Genomic DNA, 17,435 nt, shown 5'->3' with positions numbered 1-17,435 from the left:
GCATCACAAATCGTGCCATGGCAGGAGCATGAATTAAAATCTTCCGCATTTGTCTTCGACTTGCCTTCTGGTTTCTATATACACATACATACATGTATACATACATATGTTAACTTGCTTTTGAAAGTGTTGCTTTCTAAAAAGTTTCCAGTGAAATCCATTTAATTTTTACTGGTTCCATTACCTAAGAGTGCTGCAAATGTTATGCTGGCTTGAGTCAGGTTATGATCATGAAGAACTTCATACCAGCACGAAACAAGCTGTATCCCTTCGCTGTTCATTTCAGACCTTCAAACATACAATTTTCTTTTAATAGAACAGAATTTTCTGTACAGAAAAATATATCCTTTATTACACGGAAGATACCAGTGTTAGCCAGTGACCACTGAAACACTGTGGATTTTTTTTGGTGACAGATTGCTCCTTCTAGGTTATATTTTTATATTGTTATGTATCAATTTTAATTTGATGATTTTTCAGAGGGGTTGAGAGAGGACTTAACATCTCCAGGGAAGGTCTACAGATGGGAGACCTGAGCCTTCTACATTTCTCTGCCTCCCAGCTAGTGTGTGGTTCTGTTCTCCTGTATTTAACATATGTACCATACTTGTTTACAGTAGCTCATCAAGCTAGAAGGAGAAATTGTTTTGCTGTGATAAGCGGTAATTATAGAAACCACCTTCAAGTAAATTGTTAAAAACCTATTCAGTTGTGTGGCACATTTCCCTATTTGTATGCATTTCAGTTTTCACTTGTCGCAAAGAAAAAATGTGATTCCAACTCCTTGCTGTCACCGGAGCTTAAAACTAATTTGATTTTCCTGATTTGATTTTTTTGAGTTTTGATGAATTAGAAGTTTAAGCTGGGATCTGAGTTGCTCTGCCTCAGTGAAGTGGTTCAAGGCTTCCAGCTCTTGCCCTGTCTGTAACTTTCTAGCAACAGGTTACTTCTTAAAAAAAAAAAAAAAAAAAGAAAAAAAAAGAAAAAAAGAGTAAAATTTGGCATTGAAACAGGAAATATGTGAACCTGTCACAGTAAGCAGTCTCAAAGGGCAAGCTGCTTTGCAGGAGCTAATTAACCTTAGGAAATAATTACACAAATATGCAAATGTTGTTTAGATAATTCCATGTGTTATCAACTCAGGTAGTCCATCATAACTACAGACCTTGCAATGTCTAGGTGTTAGAATCTGGCATAGTTGATAAGGCTTCAGTTGCTGCATCACTTCAGCTTGGTATTTAACAATTAATGACTGTGATATTACATTAGTATATTCAACCTGTTTTTTTGAATGCAACAGAACATAATACCATATTCACTGTGTGCACACTGCTTATCTGCCTATTCCTAATGGCTCCAGACATTAAAATGTTGCATACCTTTCAACTCTTAGCACCAGCAATACTGGAAAAAACAACAGACCAAAATCTGTGGTCTCTTCCTCCACTTTTTTTGCACAAAGGATGGCCCAAGAATTTACCCAAAATCATTTTGTTTTTTGAAGGATTAAAAAACTATTGAAGAGATATTTTTGTACCTGCAAGACGGCTTTCTCAAAGCACACTTTTTGAAACAAGATGAGGAGCAGAATTTTATAGCTACAGTTATGCAAATTATACAACTACATGGACATTATATACAATTATGCAAATACATAGACCTTGAATCAACATAGTCATGGGCTGCAATTCATGGTCTAAGGTCCTCACAAAACTGGGCCCAACTGGTCTCAGCTGGAGCAGCCCAGGATGTCCCTTACCTGTGCCAGGACTTGAGTTGAGGCAGATAGGCAAATGGCAACCTCTTTGCTACCACAAGATGCTACTTCAAACAGCTGTAGGAAAGGCTTTAGCCCTAAAATATTAAATGGCTTCATGTATATACGAAAAACATGAATTTATTAATCCTTCTCATACTATTTTCACAGACTATACTATTAAACTGTTTGATTATGCTTTTGATATTGAAAAGGTCCATATTAACCATTTATTTATTTTTTATTTATTTTCTGAGCAATTGTAATTCAGTTTTAAAAGTGTGGATTCTTTATACATGGATAAGAGATAGCATTTAAAACATATTGAGAGGGAAAAAAAGCCTTTTTATCACTAGAAAAAATGAATCTGTTCTTAAACCAGTATTTGTGAATACTCATCTGTACCACATGAAATAATAAAACTTTATTCTGCTTTGCAAGTGCTTGGTGGCTGTTTCTCATTCCAAAGGAATATGTCCATGTGGCTAGAGCACCTTTTTCATTAGCCCCACTCATCTGTCATTAACTAAATGAGAACATTATATCTTGCTACTTATATTCTTATATAGTGCTTATATAGTAATATTCTATATTACTTTTACAGATGCTACTTTTTTTGCAGGATCCAGAAATGTGTGCCTCTTCTGGCATTCAGGAAGAAGAATAACTGTAACACCAACAATGTAAAATTCCTCAGCAGTACTTGTGTTAAATGACTTTAACCAGCTTTATCTCCAAGGCAATCTTCAGTGGGATTTGCTGCATGCCAGTATGACAGTTCTTAAATATCTGATAATTTCCGTAGCATTGGTAGTCACTGATGATAAATGAGGTATTATTTGTTCTATTTTTATGGGTGAAAAGGACTAAAATACAGTACTTATTAGGAGAAAGACAGCTCTTCATGTGTTAAGTGAATTAAAGGGTAAATCTTGGTGTTCTGTTAAAAACAGAGGCACATGAGATTGTATATGATGGGAGTGCATATGGAGGTTGTAACTCCTGTGCTTGGAGCATCCTCTTTATTCCCCCCAGGCACCACGGAGCTGGAGTGCAGGGCTCCAGTCACGATGTACATGATCTGCAGTAATCAACAAGTGCCTGCTTTGGGGTTACTTTGCATTGATTAGGCATCACATGGAGGGATGCCTTTTCATATAACATGGTTCTTAGTTTTATTTTTATTTCTAGCTATATACTGGGGGAGGAGAGGAGATTTTCAAAGGGTGGAGACATGCACACTTCCAAAGAATCAGACACTTACATAGACACAGACTTACCAGTTACAGATGACCAGCTCTCAGCAGATGGAAATTTAAGTTCAGCTTCCCCAGCACTTTTCCATTGCAATCTGTTTTATAAATGGGAATGTATTCAGCCTCAGCTGCCTTCTGCAGTACATACCATGATTCCTTTTGGTACAGCCACGTAGATATTATGTAAAGCATGACCAAGAGGCCTCTGCTTTATCAAGTAACTTAGCAAGGTGGTATATAAGTGCATTCTATTCATCTACAGTAAAAAGAAGCAAAGCAAGAGCTCTCTGAAATTGTCACCTTTCATGCCAAAACTGCAGCATCCTGCCTCATAATTTAACCCAGGCCAGGCAGAGGAGGTTAATCCTCATGGATCCAGCACAATTCAAAGTCCTAAGGAGACCAGCTGTGCTCCACCATCTGCAGTGCCCACTCCCGCAGCCAGATGTTTCTTGTACAGACACAGGGCTGGTTTATTCTCTGAGTTGTTTAAAATATGGGCTTGTTATGGGGGAGAAAGTAAGCAGATGCTCTGAAGAAAGAGCTTTTCATCTAAACATACTCGACTCCTCCAACCTCCTTCTCACACATATGTGTGTTTCTCACCTTGTTTAGGGTTTTGCAGAGTATGTACAGCAGCGCAGTTTATTCTGACTTTTTGTGGCTTTTCTTCACGAGGAACAAAGGAAGCTGTAGTTACAGATTATACCTAACTTGTTCTAGCTCATTTCTGCTTGATTTTGTAGAATCCTATTGAGTCTTTGACCTGGACTGTGAAGCTGTGCAATTAATGATTTGTTTTACTAGGCTACTGGTTATGCTTTAATTAGTGGAAGCTTTTTTGGGCTGTTTCTGATTTGTTCTTGCTGCTGGGCTAGTCTTGTGGAAACCCTACAATCATGTGCTTTTCCCAATAGCAACTGAAATAATAAATACAAAATACCCAAAAAAGCAATATTAACTAGAAACAAGCTCTGCTTTTTGTCAGTATTAAATCTATACAAAAATTGCTATTAAGAGAATTAATGGTAACACTGTTATTTAAAAAGAAGTATCACCTGCATATTTAACTAAATCTTTTAGGTAGACTAGTCATTTAAAAATTCTGCCAGTGCTTTAATGTGCCTTTTCCGTACTTATCATAATTAAAGTACATCACTTTTCAATAGGAAACTCCAGTTCAAGTTGCCCTTCAGCTTTACCTTAGTAACTGGACTGTCAATCATATTTTCTTTATAAAATTCCTTTTAAAAAACTTTCCTCTCTCCTCACCTCCCTTACCCATGTCTACAATCAAATTTTAGAACAGGGTTGAAAGAAAAGAAGCCTTGTGTCATGTTGAGGTGGTTTACAATAATTTGGTACATAGTTAGCTGAAACTATGTTCTGTCATAGTCAAGAGCAGAATCTGTCCATGATTAAAAAGAATATCTTCAGTGCTTTTTGGCAAATTTGATAAATATGTTTTAATCGCTGCTGCCTTAGAGAGAAAAGATATAAAACCACATAATTGTTTTAAAAGCTTTGAGTCCAGCTCCATGAGGATTTATAGCCATCTCACTCTTAAATTGGGCATGACAATTGAAGTAATAGCCTAAATCCACCACATTATTTCGTTGTCTGTCTTCCCATTGATTTTAGACACTCATAACAGCTTAAATTTCCGAAACTGAGTTGCAGGATGGAACTAAGACCTAAATCACTTCAACGTTCTTGGTAGAGTTACAGTAATTCACACTATGTAATTAGTATTTTCTGATTGCCAGCGGCTTTTGCTGGTTTGTGCTTCACTTTCCCCAAGGAAATGAGGCTTTTGTGGTCTGCGCCCAAGTCACCTGGGGGTGTGAAGTTGTTGGTCGAGCAGGAAAAGGGATACAAATCTTAGAAAACATGACTTTGACTGATCAGCTCTCTGTGGCACAGAAGAGCCTGGCAAGTGCCTGCAGTGTTGTGCTATAGGTGTGAAATCCTGATGGGGCAGAGGAGCTAGCAGAGCATCTTACTCTTGTCACCTGAAACTAGACAGATTTGTAGTTATGACATGTACTACCTGAGAAATAAGCAAAATATCAAGGGGTACAGGGTTTTCTGAGAGCCTCTAAGCTACAGCTGGGAGTGCACAACCCCTGTGTTTGAGAAGTGTACACCAAAATCTGCAAATCACTGCAGCACCTTCAGAGACTTTTAGGTTGACTGGCACTCACAGATTCTTGTTCAGTAGTAAGAAAAAGCAAACACGTAACTGCCAGAGACTCAAAAATAATGGTTAATGTGTAGGCAGTCAAGAAGTGTTTTATCTGTGCTATGTCTTGTAGACTGCAGTTGCAAAAAGTAGCATTTGAAAGATGCATACACCATAATCCTAATGTTTGGCAGATTTCTATTGGCCCATTGTATGAAAAAAATCTAAAAACTGAAATTATATTTATATTGTTCCTACTTGCTTTTATTTGCTTCATAAGACCAAGGCTTAACTACTTTAAACAAACCATCAGTGAACAGTTGGCAAAGAGTTGTCAAAAGAATGAAAATCAGAGCAGTGGCTCATAATCCCTTTGAATGCCTCTGTTTAGCTAAATTGCCATCATGGTATTTAGACAAAATTTTGCAGATGCATAATTTTTCTTGTATTTATTAAAATAAGCTGCAATAAAACAACCATTTTACTGCCTTTAAATTACAATCTTAAATTTATTTAGGCAAATTAATCTGTTCTTTTTTTGACACAGGAGTACATTCATTTGAGGTTTGTTTTAACAAAACATTTTAACATATAGAAACACATTGCTTTTAGGCAGAATTGCCAGTTTTTAAAAGGTAATTGTTGGAAACATATTTTTTTCTGCAGGATAATGGATCTCCTGAAGAACATGCAGTTTATGTTTGGGACCATTTCATTTCCCAGTCAGCTGCGGAGAACGTGTTTTTTGTTGCTCACAGTTACGGTGGACTTGCCTTTGTAGAGTTGGTAAGTGTGACTTCTCCATTGCCTTCTTTCCTGAAGTCTTTCATTGATTTCCTAAATTCTTTGTGGTCATCATCTTGAAAGCAGCTGCTTAGGATCAATTCTGAACCAATGGTCAGATGCAGATCTGTGAGGATTTCTTTGCAACTGGAAGGCCACTGCGTTTTTCTCTGGTTTTTGGTTAGACAATAAGGTCCCAAGTGTTCATGAACCTGAAAGACAACAGGAAAATGAAACGCATTGGATCCTCCTCATCCAGGCTGGATGCCAAAAGGCAGCACTCAATAAGTTTCTGCTCCAGGGCAGAAAGACTGGAGGCGAAGAACATATAAGGACAGTTTCAAAGTAAAGTCACATTGACAAATGCACCTTTTTGCATGTAGATTGAACATGAGTGGAAGTTTATGAGTTTTACCCAATTTTGTTAGTTTTCCAACAAAAGAAGTTGATGGGAAGACTTTTTTAGCCATTTATTAGTCTTGGATAAACCCTGCAGTGGTGTAGGTTGGGGAGGACTCTGCTTGGTGTGAAGCTGCCCTATCCCTAATGCTGGGACTGCTGAACATCCAATTTGTTAGTCTTTCACCCTTTTCTCTATAGACATATGTGTTGACCCCAGATAGTATGCAAAGTTGCCTGTTGAACGTGTATACCATCTTTGGAGTGCAATTGTAGTCTCCTTACTTAACTGTGAAATGCTGGTGTAAGCAGGGTGTTACACCAGCATTTTATTTTATTTTATTTTGTTTAGTTTAGTTTAGTTTAGTTTATTTTCCAGTTTTATTGAAGTAAACTGAAAAAAAAAAGTCCTGTTAATGGTGGAAACATAAATTGCAGAATATTGACATCATTGGTTTTATAGACACAGGAAGCAGTAGGCGTGTATGCTCATCTTTTGTCTGTAACACATTAGTTTGGTCTAACTGAAAGTCAGTAATGTAGTTCCTTCCTGAATGTAAGATGAATGCCTTAGTTAAGAAAAAGCATTCATGAGTATTTTGGTTTTTATCATGTGCTGCTCTAAGTAGCAAGAAGAATCCAGAGCAGGACCACTTATATTATTTTTAGAACTGAAGATTTTTGTTAGCCTTTTTCATTAGTAGAGATTAAGGCTATTTTGATTTTCCTTCTGCTTCCAGAAGAGTATTTTTAAAATATGTATGCCATGCACAGATTTGAGACTTGAGAAGAGTTCAGCTGATCATTTTCCACAGTAATTTATTATCAGGTCAATAAATAGTCTCAAAACTAAATTTTCAAGAGACCAAATTAGTTAAGATTAATAATTCCTTCTATAAGCACAACTTTGGGCAAGAAGTGGGTTACATTTGCTGATGCCTGTTGCTCCTTGGATGCAGTGAAGGATAGGGAGCATCCCCTCTGTCTTGGTATTCCTCAGCTGTGATTTTCAGCTACCCTGTATGTTTCAGTCCAGGTTATTGTGGTGCGCCTTGTCTGTCCAAAGTGAAGCGTTAGCAGAATTTATATTGGTTTTGTAAAGGCACATTGCTTGGGTCGCTGGATGCTTACAGATATGTATGCTTAGCACAGGGCAGGAATAAAAATCAACTGGAAACTTTTCTCAGTGTTTCCTAAACAAAGTACTTATTCAAAGAAGGCTTGGGGAGTTTTTCCATCACATTTCAGTAAATGGCTTGAGGTGGCATGGGTAACAGATGACCAACGTGTCATTCCTATTTTGCCTGTTTCTCTTGTCACACTGGTGGATATTCCTTCACTTTTGTTCTACTTTAATATGAAGCACACAGATGTTTCAGAACAAGACCTGACTTTTGACCTTGGGCCTTCCAGGGTCAGGGTGCTCAGGGCCTGTGAAATTATCACAAGCTGAGCTAAAGTTTTTATCCATCCAGGAAGCAACCAGTAAATAAGAAGTTAAAAAGGAGCTTTGTCAGAGAGACAAGATGGTCTCAGTAAGGGTCAGCTTCTGTAGTCTGCTGTCTCTGCAGGAGATGCATGCCTGAGAGGAAGAATATAATATATAACCATTGGCACATGACATATCTGTCATGCAAAATCAGACCTGAAAAGTATATTTAATGTAGCCCGATTATTTTTTAAAATGAAAAAATAAAAATCAAAGGATGTTAGCACCTGGTTTCTGTAGAGATGGTTTGATATCTGAGCTCTCCACTGAAAGCAATGTGATGAAACATTACATACACTGTAGCAGATATCATTGAAATAAACTCTGAGCTATTTTATTGCAGTACTATTTTTTAATATTTTATTTTGTTATGATCTCATTTTGCTTCGACTTTATATCCATATGGCACTTAGCAGTTGCAAGGAGCTCAAAAAGATAAAAAGAAGCAGCTGATGGCCAGTTACTGTCTTATGACAAATACATATTCAATCACTTCACTTTCCTGCTTTGTGTGGGGGAAATGATGAAGGTGATAGAGCAGCTATGCCAGGTAGCTACTGTACCACCTCTATACTTGCTATGCAAGAATTTTGGGTCAACTGATTCATAAAATTGTAGGTTGCAGTCGTAACGGAGACCTCTTGCACAACTGTTCCTTATCTGTCCATGCCTCTTACAGGAGAGCAGCTTGGAGCATATGGGTTTAATTTAGAGTGAACATTTCTGCTTAGTCCCTTTGCATTTTATTGTGCCTACAGGGAAAAAGAAAACAAGCTAAAAATTAAAAAATCATTTGCTTTTTCAATTAATATCTTCTAAATTCGCCTTGCTGCGAGGTCTGTCCTGATCCTTTGCAGTCACTTGGATCATGGAGATCCCCAGCTCACCACCTTGTCATGGCGTGGGGCTATCTGTGAAAACCTAATGTCCTGGCACAAAGCAGAGAGACCCAGAGAAACTGATATTAAGCAAATACTTGACTCTGGTTATTTGAACCATCACATGTAAAATTGGTGTAAAAGGAGGAGAAACTTTGTTTACAAACCTTTGGCGGCCAAACCTGGTCTTCATTCCAAATTCCATCTCATCAGAAAAATTAGGCTATGGTTTGGAAATCCTTCATTAAACCAACCAGTAAAACTTAGCTGCAGTTTTCAAATACATGCTACAGCATCTAATATTTTTATTGGTCTTCACAGCTTTTTATTCTACGTTTTTGCATCTCTGCCATTGTGAGATGTTAAGAAAAACAGGTCTGTAATATCATGCTTGAATGCACAGAAACTGTTTACCCAGTTACTGCAACATAGGCACACAATTTCTGTACCTTGCTGGGTCATAGATTACTAGGGGAATAATTGAAAGTGATTGAACATGTGTGTGGAGTAAAGTTCCACCAATAAATGTAATTAGCTGTATTGTTTATATCTTGGATTATGCATGTTAATCATAAACCATATGCTAAAATGTATCTTAATATTTAGCAATTAAAAGTTTGTGTAATTGAGGTTTGAAATTAAATGTTCATCTAATAATATCCATACCTAAATTACTTTGTGAATACGCAGCACTAAAAATAGTTGTTGGGTCACTGAGTTCTGCTAATTACAGATTTGGAAAAACTCAAGCCATGATTCATGAACACGTCTCAGCTTCTTGCTTCTGTTATCCCTTACACAGTGTAGTTGGAGATTTATTTTCAGAAGCAGCTAGCTGTAGTTGATGGCAAATTGTGGAACTTTCCCAACTCCTAGCTCATAATAATTTTATGAAATTTAACAGAAAGTGAGAATTTCAAGTTGACTGCAGTCAATTTTATATTTAGTTTACAGAAAATAAGTTTCTGGTACAACGCCTCCTATGAGGTTTTTCTGCCAAACTTTGTGGGTTTTACAATTATTTTGCTTTAAAAAGAATGTTTTCCCTTGTCATTGCCTGCATGAAAGACCTATGCAGGAGAAAAGATAATGTGTGTCTCCATGCCTACCTGAGGGCTGGGCCTGGCTGTGCATAGAGGGGATGGAAAGGTGGTCCTAGGATGCTGGGTGACATGTAAAACTAGCTGTGTCCATCACTGTAGAAAACACATGACAACCACTCGTTTCAGAATCACAAGAAGAATTGTTAAATCTAAGCTTTCAAAATTGTCAATTAGGTATTCAGTACCCTGAGATTTTGTCAGGATTTCTCCTGCTTGTCTCCTATACTCGTGAGACATTAGGTTTTGAGTTTTCCTCAAAATATTTGAGGAAATATTTTCCTCAACACCTTACAAACCAGAAGTGTGGCTTTTTTGTTTTAATTTTAGTTAAATAATATATTTTTAAAAAAGAAAAAATGACAAATAACATGGGAATTGTGAGAAAATTGTGAGAATCAGTAGTGGTATCTCCAGCTGTAAAAATACAAAGTGCACTGGGGAATGTAATATAATTAAATTAGGAGAAGGAAAGTAGGTTCATTGTCTTTGAGCAGATGAGAAATTATTCATTATGGTCTTTGTTGGCTAAAATGTTGGGTGTATATATTGACAATTTGCACAAAGGTGTAGATAAAAGCATGTCTCTATGTGTGTATTTTTAGGCAGCTTTGTTAAAATGAGAGCCCTTAAAACACTCTGTTCAAATTACTGTATCCACTGTAGCATCCTAATTCCATCAAAATCAGCCAATTTTGTCCATTTGAAATAATTTCAGGTCCATCATTTTGAGATATGCTCTGCAATACACTGCCATTTCATTTTGTTGTATTGTCCTGAGTACGGCGAGGACCTGACCCTGGCTAATGCTGATAGGTGCCATAATAATAACAATGATGAACAGACACCTGCTGAGTTACCTGTGAGTCTCTGAGGCTGCATCAGTGTTCTGGCACAGGCAAAAAGCAATTTAAGAGCCTTAATGACTGGGCTTTGAACCTGTCATTAGCTTTTCGTTAATTTAATTTCCTGAAATTTCAGATTGAATGGGGTTTTGTATTTGGGGTTTTATTTATATATACTTATATAAATATATCTGTCTAGTTCTTTTTTTATATTTAGTTTGTCTCAAGAAGTGATGAACATAGAGCGTGTACTGGGGATATGCAACTTTTAATTCCACTGGCTGATGTATTAAAGTGAAATATATCTACTGATGTGGGGCAGAAATAACACAAGATCTGTGATGGTTGTAGGAAGGGAGAGCTGAAGTAGAAAGCTGAGAAGCAAAACACCTTGGTGACCAAGATCTGTATTGTGAAGGATCAAAGCAAAATATCACTGTGCATCAAGGGTTTGTGAGCATTAAACTATTAAGAAAAATCTAAAAAGAGGACATTCTTTAATGCTGAATGTCACTTGGGAAGCCAGTAAAGAATGCAGTCTTGCAGCTTTATGGGGACTTGGTTATATGTCCAGTCTTCGGACAAATAATCTCATCCAACTGTACCTGCTTTAGGTTTCACCTTGTTCTGGGTTGCACACTTTACACTAGCATCTCCTCAAGTCAGGTCTGACTGAGGTAGGGACACTCAGAAAAAATAAGTCTAAAAGTAAAAATGGGTCTTTGGTTATTTATTTCAGCTGTACTTCATTGTGCTTCTTGGAAAAATGCTAGTTCATCTGGAAAAGGTAAAACGAGAAATGAGGATAGGCAAGAGCTAATGGAGAAACAGTAATAGGCTGTGTAGAAAGGGTTGGACAGGATTAGGGTCATTTGCCTTGGGGCCATTTATTTTACTATTTCTGTTACTGACGTGGGCACACAAAGTAAGTATGCACTAATGAAACTGGTTCCTGGCATGAAGTGGTGAAGTCATTGTTGGTATTAGAAGTAGAAATAAAAGGATATAATACAAACTTCGTTACAGTTAGGTGCTGCCTAGCTAGTCATCTGCATTTGTGCATGACGAGTGATCTCATTGACAGGGAGCAGCAAGGATGGAGAAGCCCTTGGATATGATGCTTTACTGCTGATGCCTGTAAGTGAATGACCTGATAACACAACTAAAGAGCCAAACCAGATCCTGTGATTTGTTTGCTCTTTGTATCCCAGGAAGGGAAATGTAAGGGCAAGACAGCATACTAGTGAGATTAATCTTAGACAATTTGAGATATTTGGGAAGATTAACTCAGTCCAGACGAGATACAGGGAAGAGGTGTTAGTAGGCTCAGAGTGATGGAGAGCCTATTTTACTAGCCATGATGAAGGATACTCAGATGTGATGTGGTGCCGCATGGAGATGTCCTACCTGTTGTGAGCATCAGAATCAATATAGCTGTAGAAACAGTACACAACACCCTCTAAGCTTATGAGTCTTAGTAAGAGCGGTGTAATCTGCTAATGCTCTTATATTAACTTTGGAAGCTATAGAGGAAAAAGAAGGATCGGCATCTATTCTATAGTTGCTACAGAAGCAGTTTAAAAGCATGGCTTGTTCAGCCTGGTGAAGCAAAGCTTAGAGGGATTGGTAGCACTCTGCAAATACATTGAGAGAGTAAACAGGAGGGAGGGAGAGCCATGTAAGCCAAAGAACAACGCTGGCACAGGAACAAATGGATTAAACCTGGTCATGAATAAATTTATGGTGGAATTCTCTTTCTCACCATTGGATGAGGAAGGACTGTTTGGGAACAGGAGGACCAGGGCAAAGCTGCTACCCAGTATGACCTGCACATGACCATAATGGCGAGGATTACATGAGCAATCAGCTAGGCCCACTGGTCCTTGGAGACCCAGGAGTCCGTGTTCCTAGGAAAGCTAGTATGTTCAGCCACAAACAATTGGACCCAGTTTGGATCAGTTTTGCTGGAGTCAGCTCCTGACTCCAGGCTCATGCTGCTAGAAGCTCAGAGTTTGAACCAAAACCAGGTCAAACCCCTAAGCACCAGTGTTTGCAAATAACTCTTTTCCCTCCTTGATTGTTTTTGGAAGTAGTGAATTCATTTCTGCTAATGTTTTTTAAAATGCACAAGCTCCAGCTTGCAGTAGAAAGCAACAGGGATCACAGATCCTGCAGTGAGGGATTGCAGCAGTAAGGAAATTAGATGATTTATTGAGCAAAAAAATAATGAAGAACTTAATACATGTCACTGCTGCTGTACAGGGAGCAACTTTCTGATTGCATTTGGCTTTCACTGATACATACATAAGAAAAGTATGGCTTCAACCTGACAGAGGGGAGACTGCGATCAAATCTTAGGCAGAAGGATGCACAGAGAAGCTCTGGCTGCCCCATCCCTGCCAGTGCTCAAGGCCAGGTTGGATGGGGCTTGGAGCAACCTGGTCTTGTGGAAGGTGTCCCTACCATGGCAAGGGATTGGAACCATTCTATGATCTTATTTATATATGTATATATATGCATATACTGCCCATTTTAACACAGAGCAGATAAACATTTTAGGCCCTGTCAACCTAAATAAAAAAGCTGACAAGGATACATTGTCATCATTATTTCACTTGCTACCATTCATCATTATTATCTATTTGCATTGCGTTAGCAATTGCATAGTAGTTCCTTGTCTTGAAGAGCCTGCAGTCTGGAAGGATCATGTAACAGGAAGAGACAGAGAGATGATGAATGATTACCAAGCAGTTCAAGAGTACCACAGCTGCATGTCCTTTTTCATTCTTTACTGTTTTAGATTAAATTAGGGGGAGTAGGCATCCCCTTCCTTATTTCATCCCCCACCCTCTCAGCCTTGCTACTGGATAAGATGGCTACAATGAAAGCCCAAGCATTGGCCACTTCCAAAACAGGCTCAGGGTTGGAATATTCATCCTTCCTCATTACCTTGTTCTAGACAGCTTGCTCAGCCTCATTACTTTTTGCTTCCTCTTAATAATTTGCTAATGTAGTATCTCATGCTTCACTCAGCTCAGTTCGTGGTCTGAGTGCCTCTTTCCCACTTCTTCCAACAGGAGAAGGGCAGTGTTTCATGGACTGGAAATGATACACTTGAGTACTAATTGCGAGCACTACCCATCCTCACTTAGCATCTCATTGGTCCCTTCATATTAATTTTCTAGTTTCACACCAAAATTGAAATTCTAATTCTAAAATGAACAAAGAACTGGAGATAGGTAAAAGTTGGGGTTACTTGGAGATCCAGTTACTCGGCAATACTAAGGAGTTTGAAGGTCTAAGGCACAGCATTTCGTGCATTTCTTTGTTAGGGTTTTCTGGAGTTACATCCTCTTACTAGTGGTGTATTCTTGTAATTTCTTTGGGTTGTTTTAAGTTCCATGCACAGCATGGTGAACATTTATTTTTGGATTCCAGTATGAAGAACTTTCTGATCTTCAGCAATTGTTCTTATACTTCCGTCCTCTTGATGCCCCAAATATATATAACTAGGGCTTCTTCTTTTTTTCCTTTGTATGTCTGAACTCAGTACGATTTGTCAACATTTCTCTGGTAGTATGCTGAAAACTGAACTCCATATTTTAAGTACAGTTGCTGTAATTAGCTCAAGGTGAACTTCAGTACTTTTGCTCGGCTATGCAATAAATATTATGCTCAATACAGCCAAAACAGTGCTAGATCTTTTTTTTTCCCAAAAGTTTATTTGAATTTGGTACCTGCTAATGTTCATGCACTCCGCAGAGTATTTTAGAGGTTTCAGCTTCCCTTTCCTCAGTGACACTGAATGTAGTGAAGACTTCCCCCCCAGCAGTATTATTTCACATTCTTCCAAATTAAACCTAGCTACATTGTGGCCCTTGTTGCACAGGATGACAAACTAGATTGTCAAAACACTCCCTTCTGTGCTACAGGCCTGTGATCTTGGAAGCTTGTTTTGAATTTCTTTCATGCCTTACTTCTCTTGGCAGTTTCCTCCACTTTAATGTCACCTGCAAATTTAATTAATTCCAGATCATTAATGAAGATGTTAAATAAAACCATATTTGGCATCCATCCCTATATCTGATGAGAAACTTCCTTCTGGCTCAATAAATTCCATTGTATTAGTATTTTTTCCTGCATTGTTTCAACTGTTTTGAATTCTGTGAGACAGTATACTTATCACTCAGTTTATTTTTCATTTCAAATTCTAGCTTTGCAAGGAAAAAGAAAAAAATAGCCAAAGCACAGGTTTGTGTTCAAAGAACACATCACTCATCCTTTCAGTTGTGCGGATAAACTTCAGCCCTAGAGCCTATCAAAGCTGAAGGGGAAACATCTGCGTGTAGCCATCTCCTAAAAACGTGTAGAGTACACTGTCGATCCCAACAGCTAACTCCAGCACCCAGGACAATTGGTTTTCCATAGTTTATTGCCTACTAATTTCCTCACTGGCTGCACAAACTTCCCAGAAGTTACGGGTTTTCATCTCTAGATGTGCACCCCTGTTTTCTGCCTGAACTATCTCATACTCATTAGAGCTCTTCCAGACACTTCTATCCTGAACCTCTAAGTACCTGACACTTCACACTGTTGCCTTATCTCCACTCCTCTGATTTCAGTCAATTTTCAGTCTTTTTTGACCTTCTGAAGTTAATTACTAAGGTCATAGAATCATAGAATCACAGAATAGTTTGGGTTGAAAGGGACCTTAAAGCTCATCCTCTAACCCCTTGCCGTGGGCAAGGACACTTTCCACTAGACCAGGTTGCTTCAAGCCCCATCCAACCTGGCCTTGAACACTGCCAGGGATGGGGCAGCCACACCTTCTCTGGGCAACCTGTGCCAGGGCCTCACCACCCTCACAGGGGAGAACTTCAGCCTAAGAGCTAATCTCAGTCTTCCCTCTGTCAGGTTAAAGCCATTCCCCCTCGTCATGTGTGGGTATATGTGATGCTGATATACAAGGTGCTAGCACACATGCTGCCCTGCCCCTGAGTCCTGCTGCATAAATGAAACATCCTCATCTCCTGCTTTTCTGGACGGATTTACTAGCTCTTCACCCCATCCCAGCTGATCTTAAGAACAGTTCGCGTTCTTAATCTTGTAAAATCATCTATGAAGTTACTTCTTCATTTTTGTTTTATTTAATCCACGTGTTTCTGGGTCTTACCAGCAGGTGCCTGTCAGTGTCCCTCATCTGCTGCAGATTACTCTTTTCTGACAATGGTGCATCAGGACGGGAAAATGAAATATTTAGACCACTTTATGCAGATATGGTTGTTGCATCTATAAATGGACCTGTGTTGGATTGACTGGAGGCTCAGACAACATGAGTACTGTTGGTTTGGGGTTGGGTTTTTTTTTCCCCAGCAGGTGCAATATGGAAAACCCTGGCATTTTATTTAACTCTGTAGGTTGTTCCTTATCTCTCGAGATTGGTTTAGAGTTCAGCTTAATACTGAAGATTTTAAAACATATGATATCATCACAGTCTAAAGGGATTCAGTTTCTTTTTTAATGTATATATAACAGTAACAAAGAAAATGGGAGTTTAGGGTTTGCTTACACAATGAAGAAAGTGGAAAAATCAAACATTTTATTCCCTGACAGGTCTTGTGGTGCAATTAGCTTATTTTATCTGAAATATTTAGATTCTGGTTTTGTTGTGTTTGGGGGGTTTCTAGTGGGGGAAAAAATAAATAAAGGAAGTCTCACTATTAATTCATACTTCTTCTGTGACATGATCATATGCCGATAAGACTGCACAAGTGTATCGTGTTACTGTTAATTTAAATGTTAATTATGGTGAAAAGTATATGTAGGGCTTCTATGTGGAATGGTAGAGGTTTTATAAGACTTTAAGACCTGGTTTAGTGGATCAACCAGGGGAGCTACAAGTTAATAATATATTAGGCACTGCAAATCCAGGTGGAGTAAAAAGAATCTGAACATACTCTGGTGAAGAGAGCTCTCAGACTGTGGCACTGTAAGAAGAAGCTGGAATTTGCATTTTATCTTAGAACTTTCCTTTCTTTAATCTAGTGAAGATATGTTACATAGCTCTTTCAGTATATTAGTGAGGTATTTTAATATTAATAATGGCATGGTTACCAGTGTTTAAATATTAAAATAATCCTATTTAAGGGCTTTGCTTTAATGTGATATAAAGTAAAAATATGTAAGTAGGTTTTACACACATATTCATTGAGAAGAATGTGCTTTAAACACTGCAGAACTGAACTGAGATTTTAATGAAAAGTTTCAAAATGTTGGAGTTGTATTTTTTCATAAATATGTGAAAAATAAATAGTTTAATTAGTCATATTTCTCTTTTCAATTTTCCAGGGCAAATTAAATATAATATAGTGAGTCCCAGTGTTAGGATATAAAATGCATGAGGTTTATACAAGCTTGATTAAGCCAAGGCATTTCATTTCCTTGTCAATATGTGGATCCTATTTTGTCCTGGCGTGTCTCTAGTCATCTGACAGGAGTATTATGCCTTTGTGCTATAAAATTAGAAGATCCTAGTGTTCTTTAGAAGCAGAATTTCTTCAGAGGACAAGTTTTTGCAGGCTTTCTTGCTTGTTCCATTGTCATCCTCCTTTCTTTCCAATCCCTTTTCCAAGACAGATGATGAATAATGTTTAGGAAATCATTCCCCACAAGTCTCTGTGGGAAGACGTGTTATTTTAGCAATTTTGACGTAGTTACCAAGTAGTTGGTGAGCCTGTAGGGTCCTGT

At 38.2% G+C, this 17,435-nt stretch overlaps 1 protein-coding gene across 5 annotated transcripts in view; it reads left to right on the top strand.

Annotated features, from left to right (window-relative positions):
* ARB2A (ARB2 cotranscriptional regulator A) overlaps positions 1-17,435 on the top strand; it is a 283,581-nt gene that overhangs the window by 159,779 nt on the left and 106,367 nt on the right. For all 5 annotated transcript variants that reach the window (XM_031046203.2, XM_005145965.4, XM_031046204.2 and 2 more), the window contains one exon: positions 5,861-5,980. In XM_031046203.2, the coding sequence (XP_030902063.1) occupies positions 5,861-5,980 (120 nt within the window). The remainder of the gene's footprint in view (positions 1-5,860; positions 5,981-17,435) is intronic.

The sequence above is a fragment of the Melopsittacus undulatus genome, chromosome Z (genome assembly GCF_012275295.1).
Source record: "Melopsittacus undulatus isolate bMelUnd1 chromosome Z, bMelUnd1.mat.Z, whole genome shotgun sequence".
NCBI lineage: Eukaryota > Metazoa > Chordata > Aves > Psittaciformes > Psittaculidae > Melopsittacus > Melopsittacus undulatus.
This window is presented reverse-complemented; position numbering and strand designations above follow the sequence as displayed.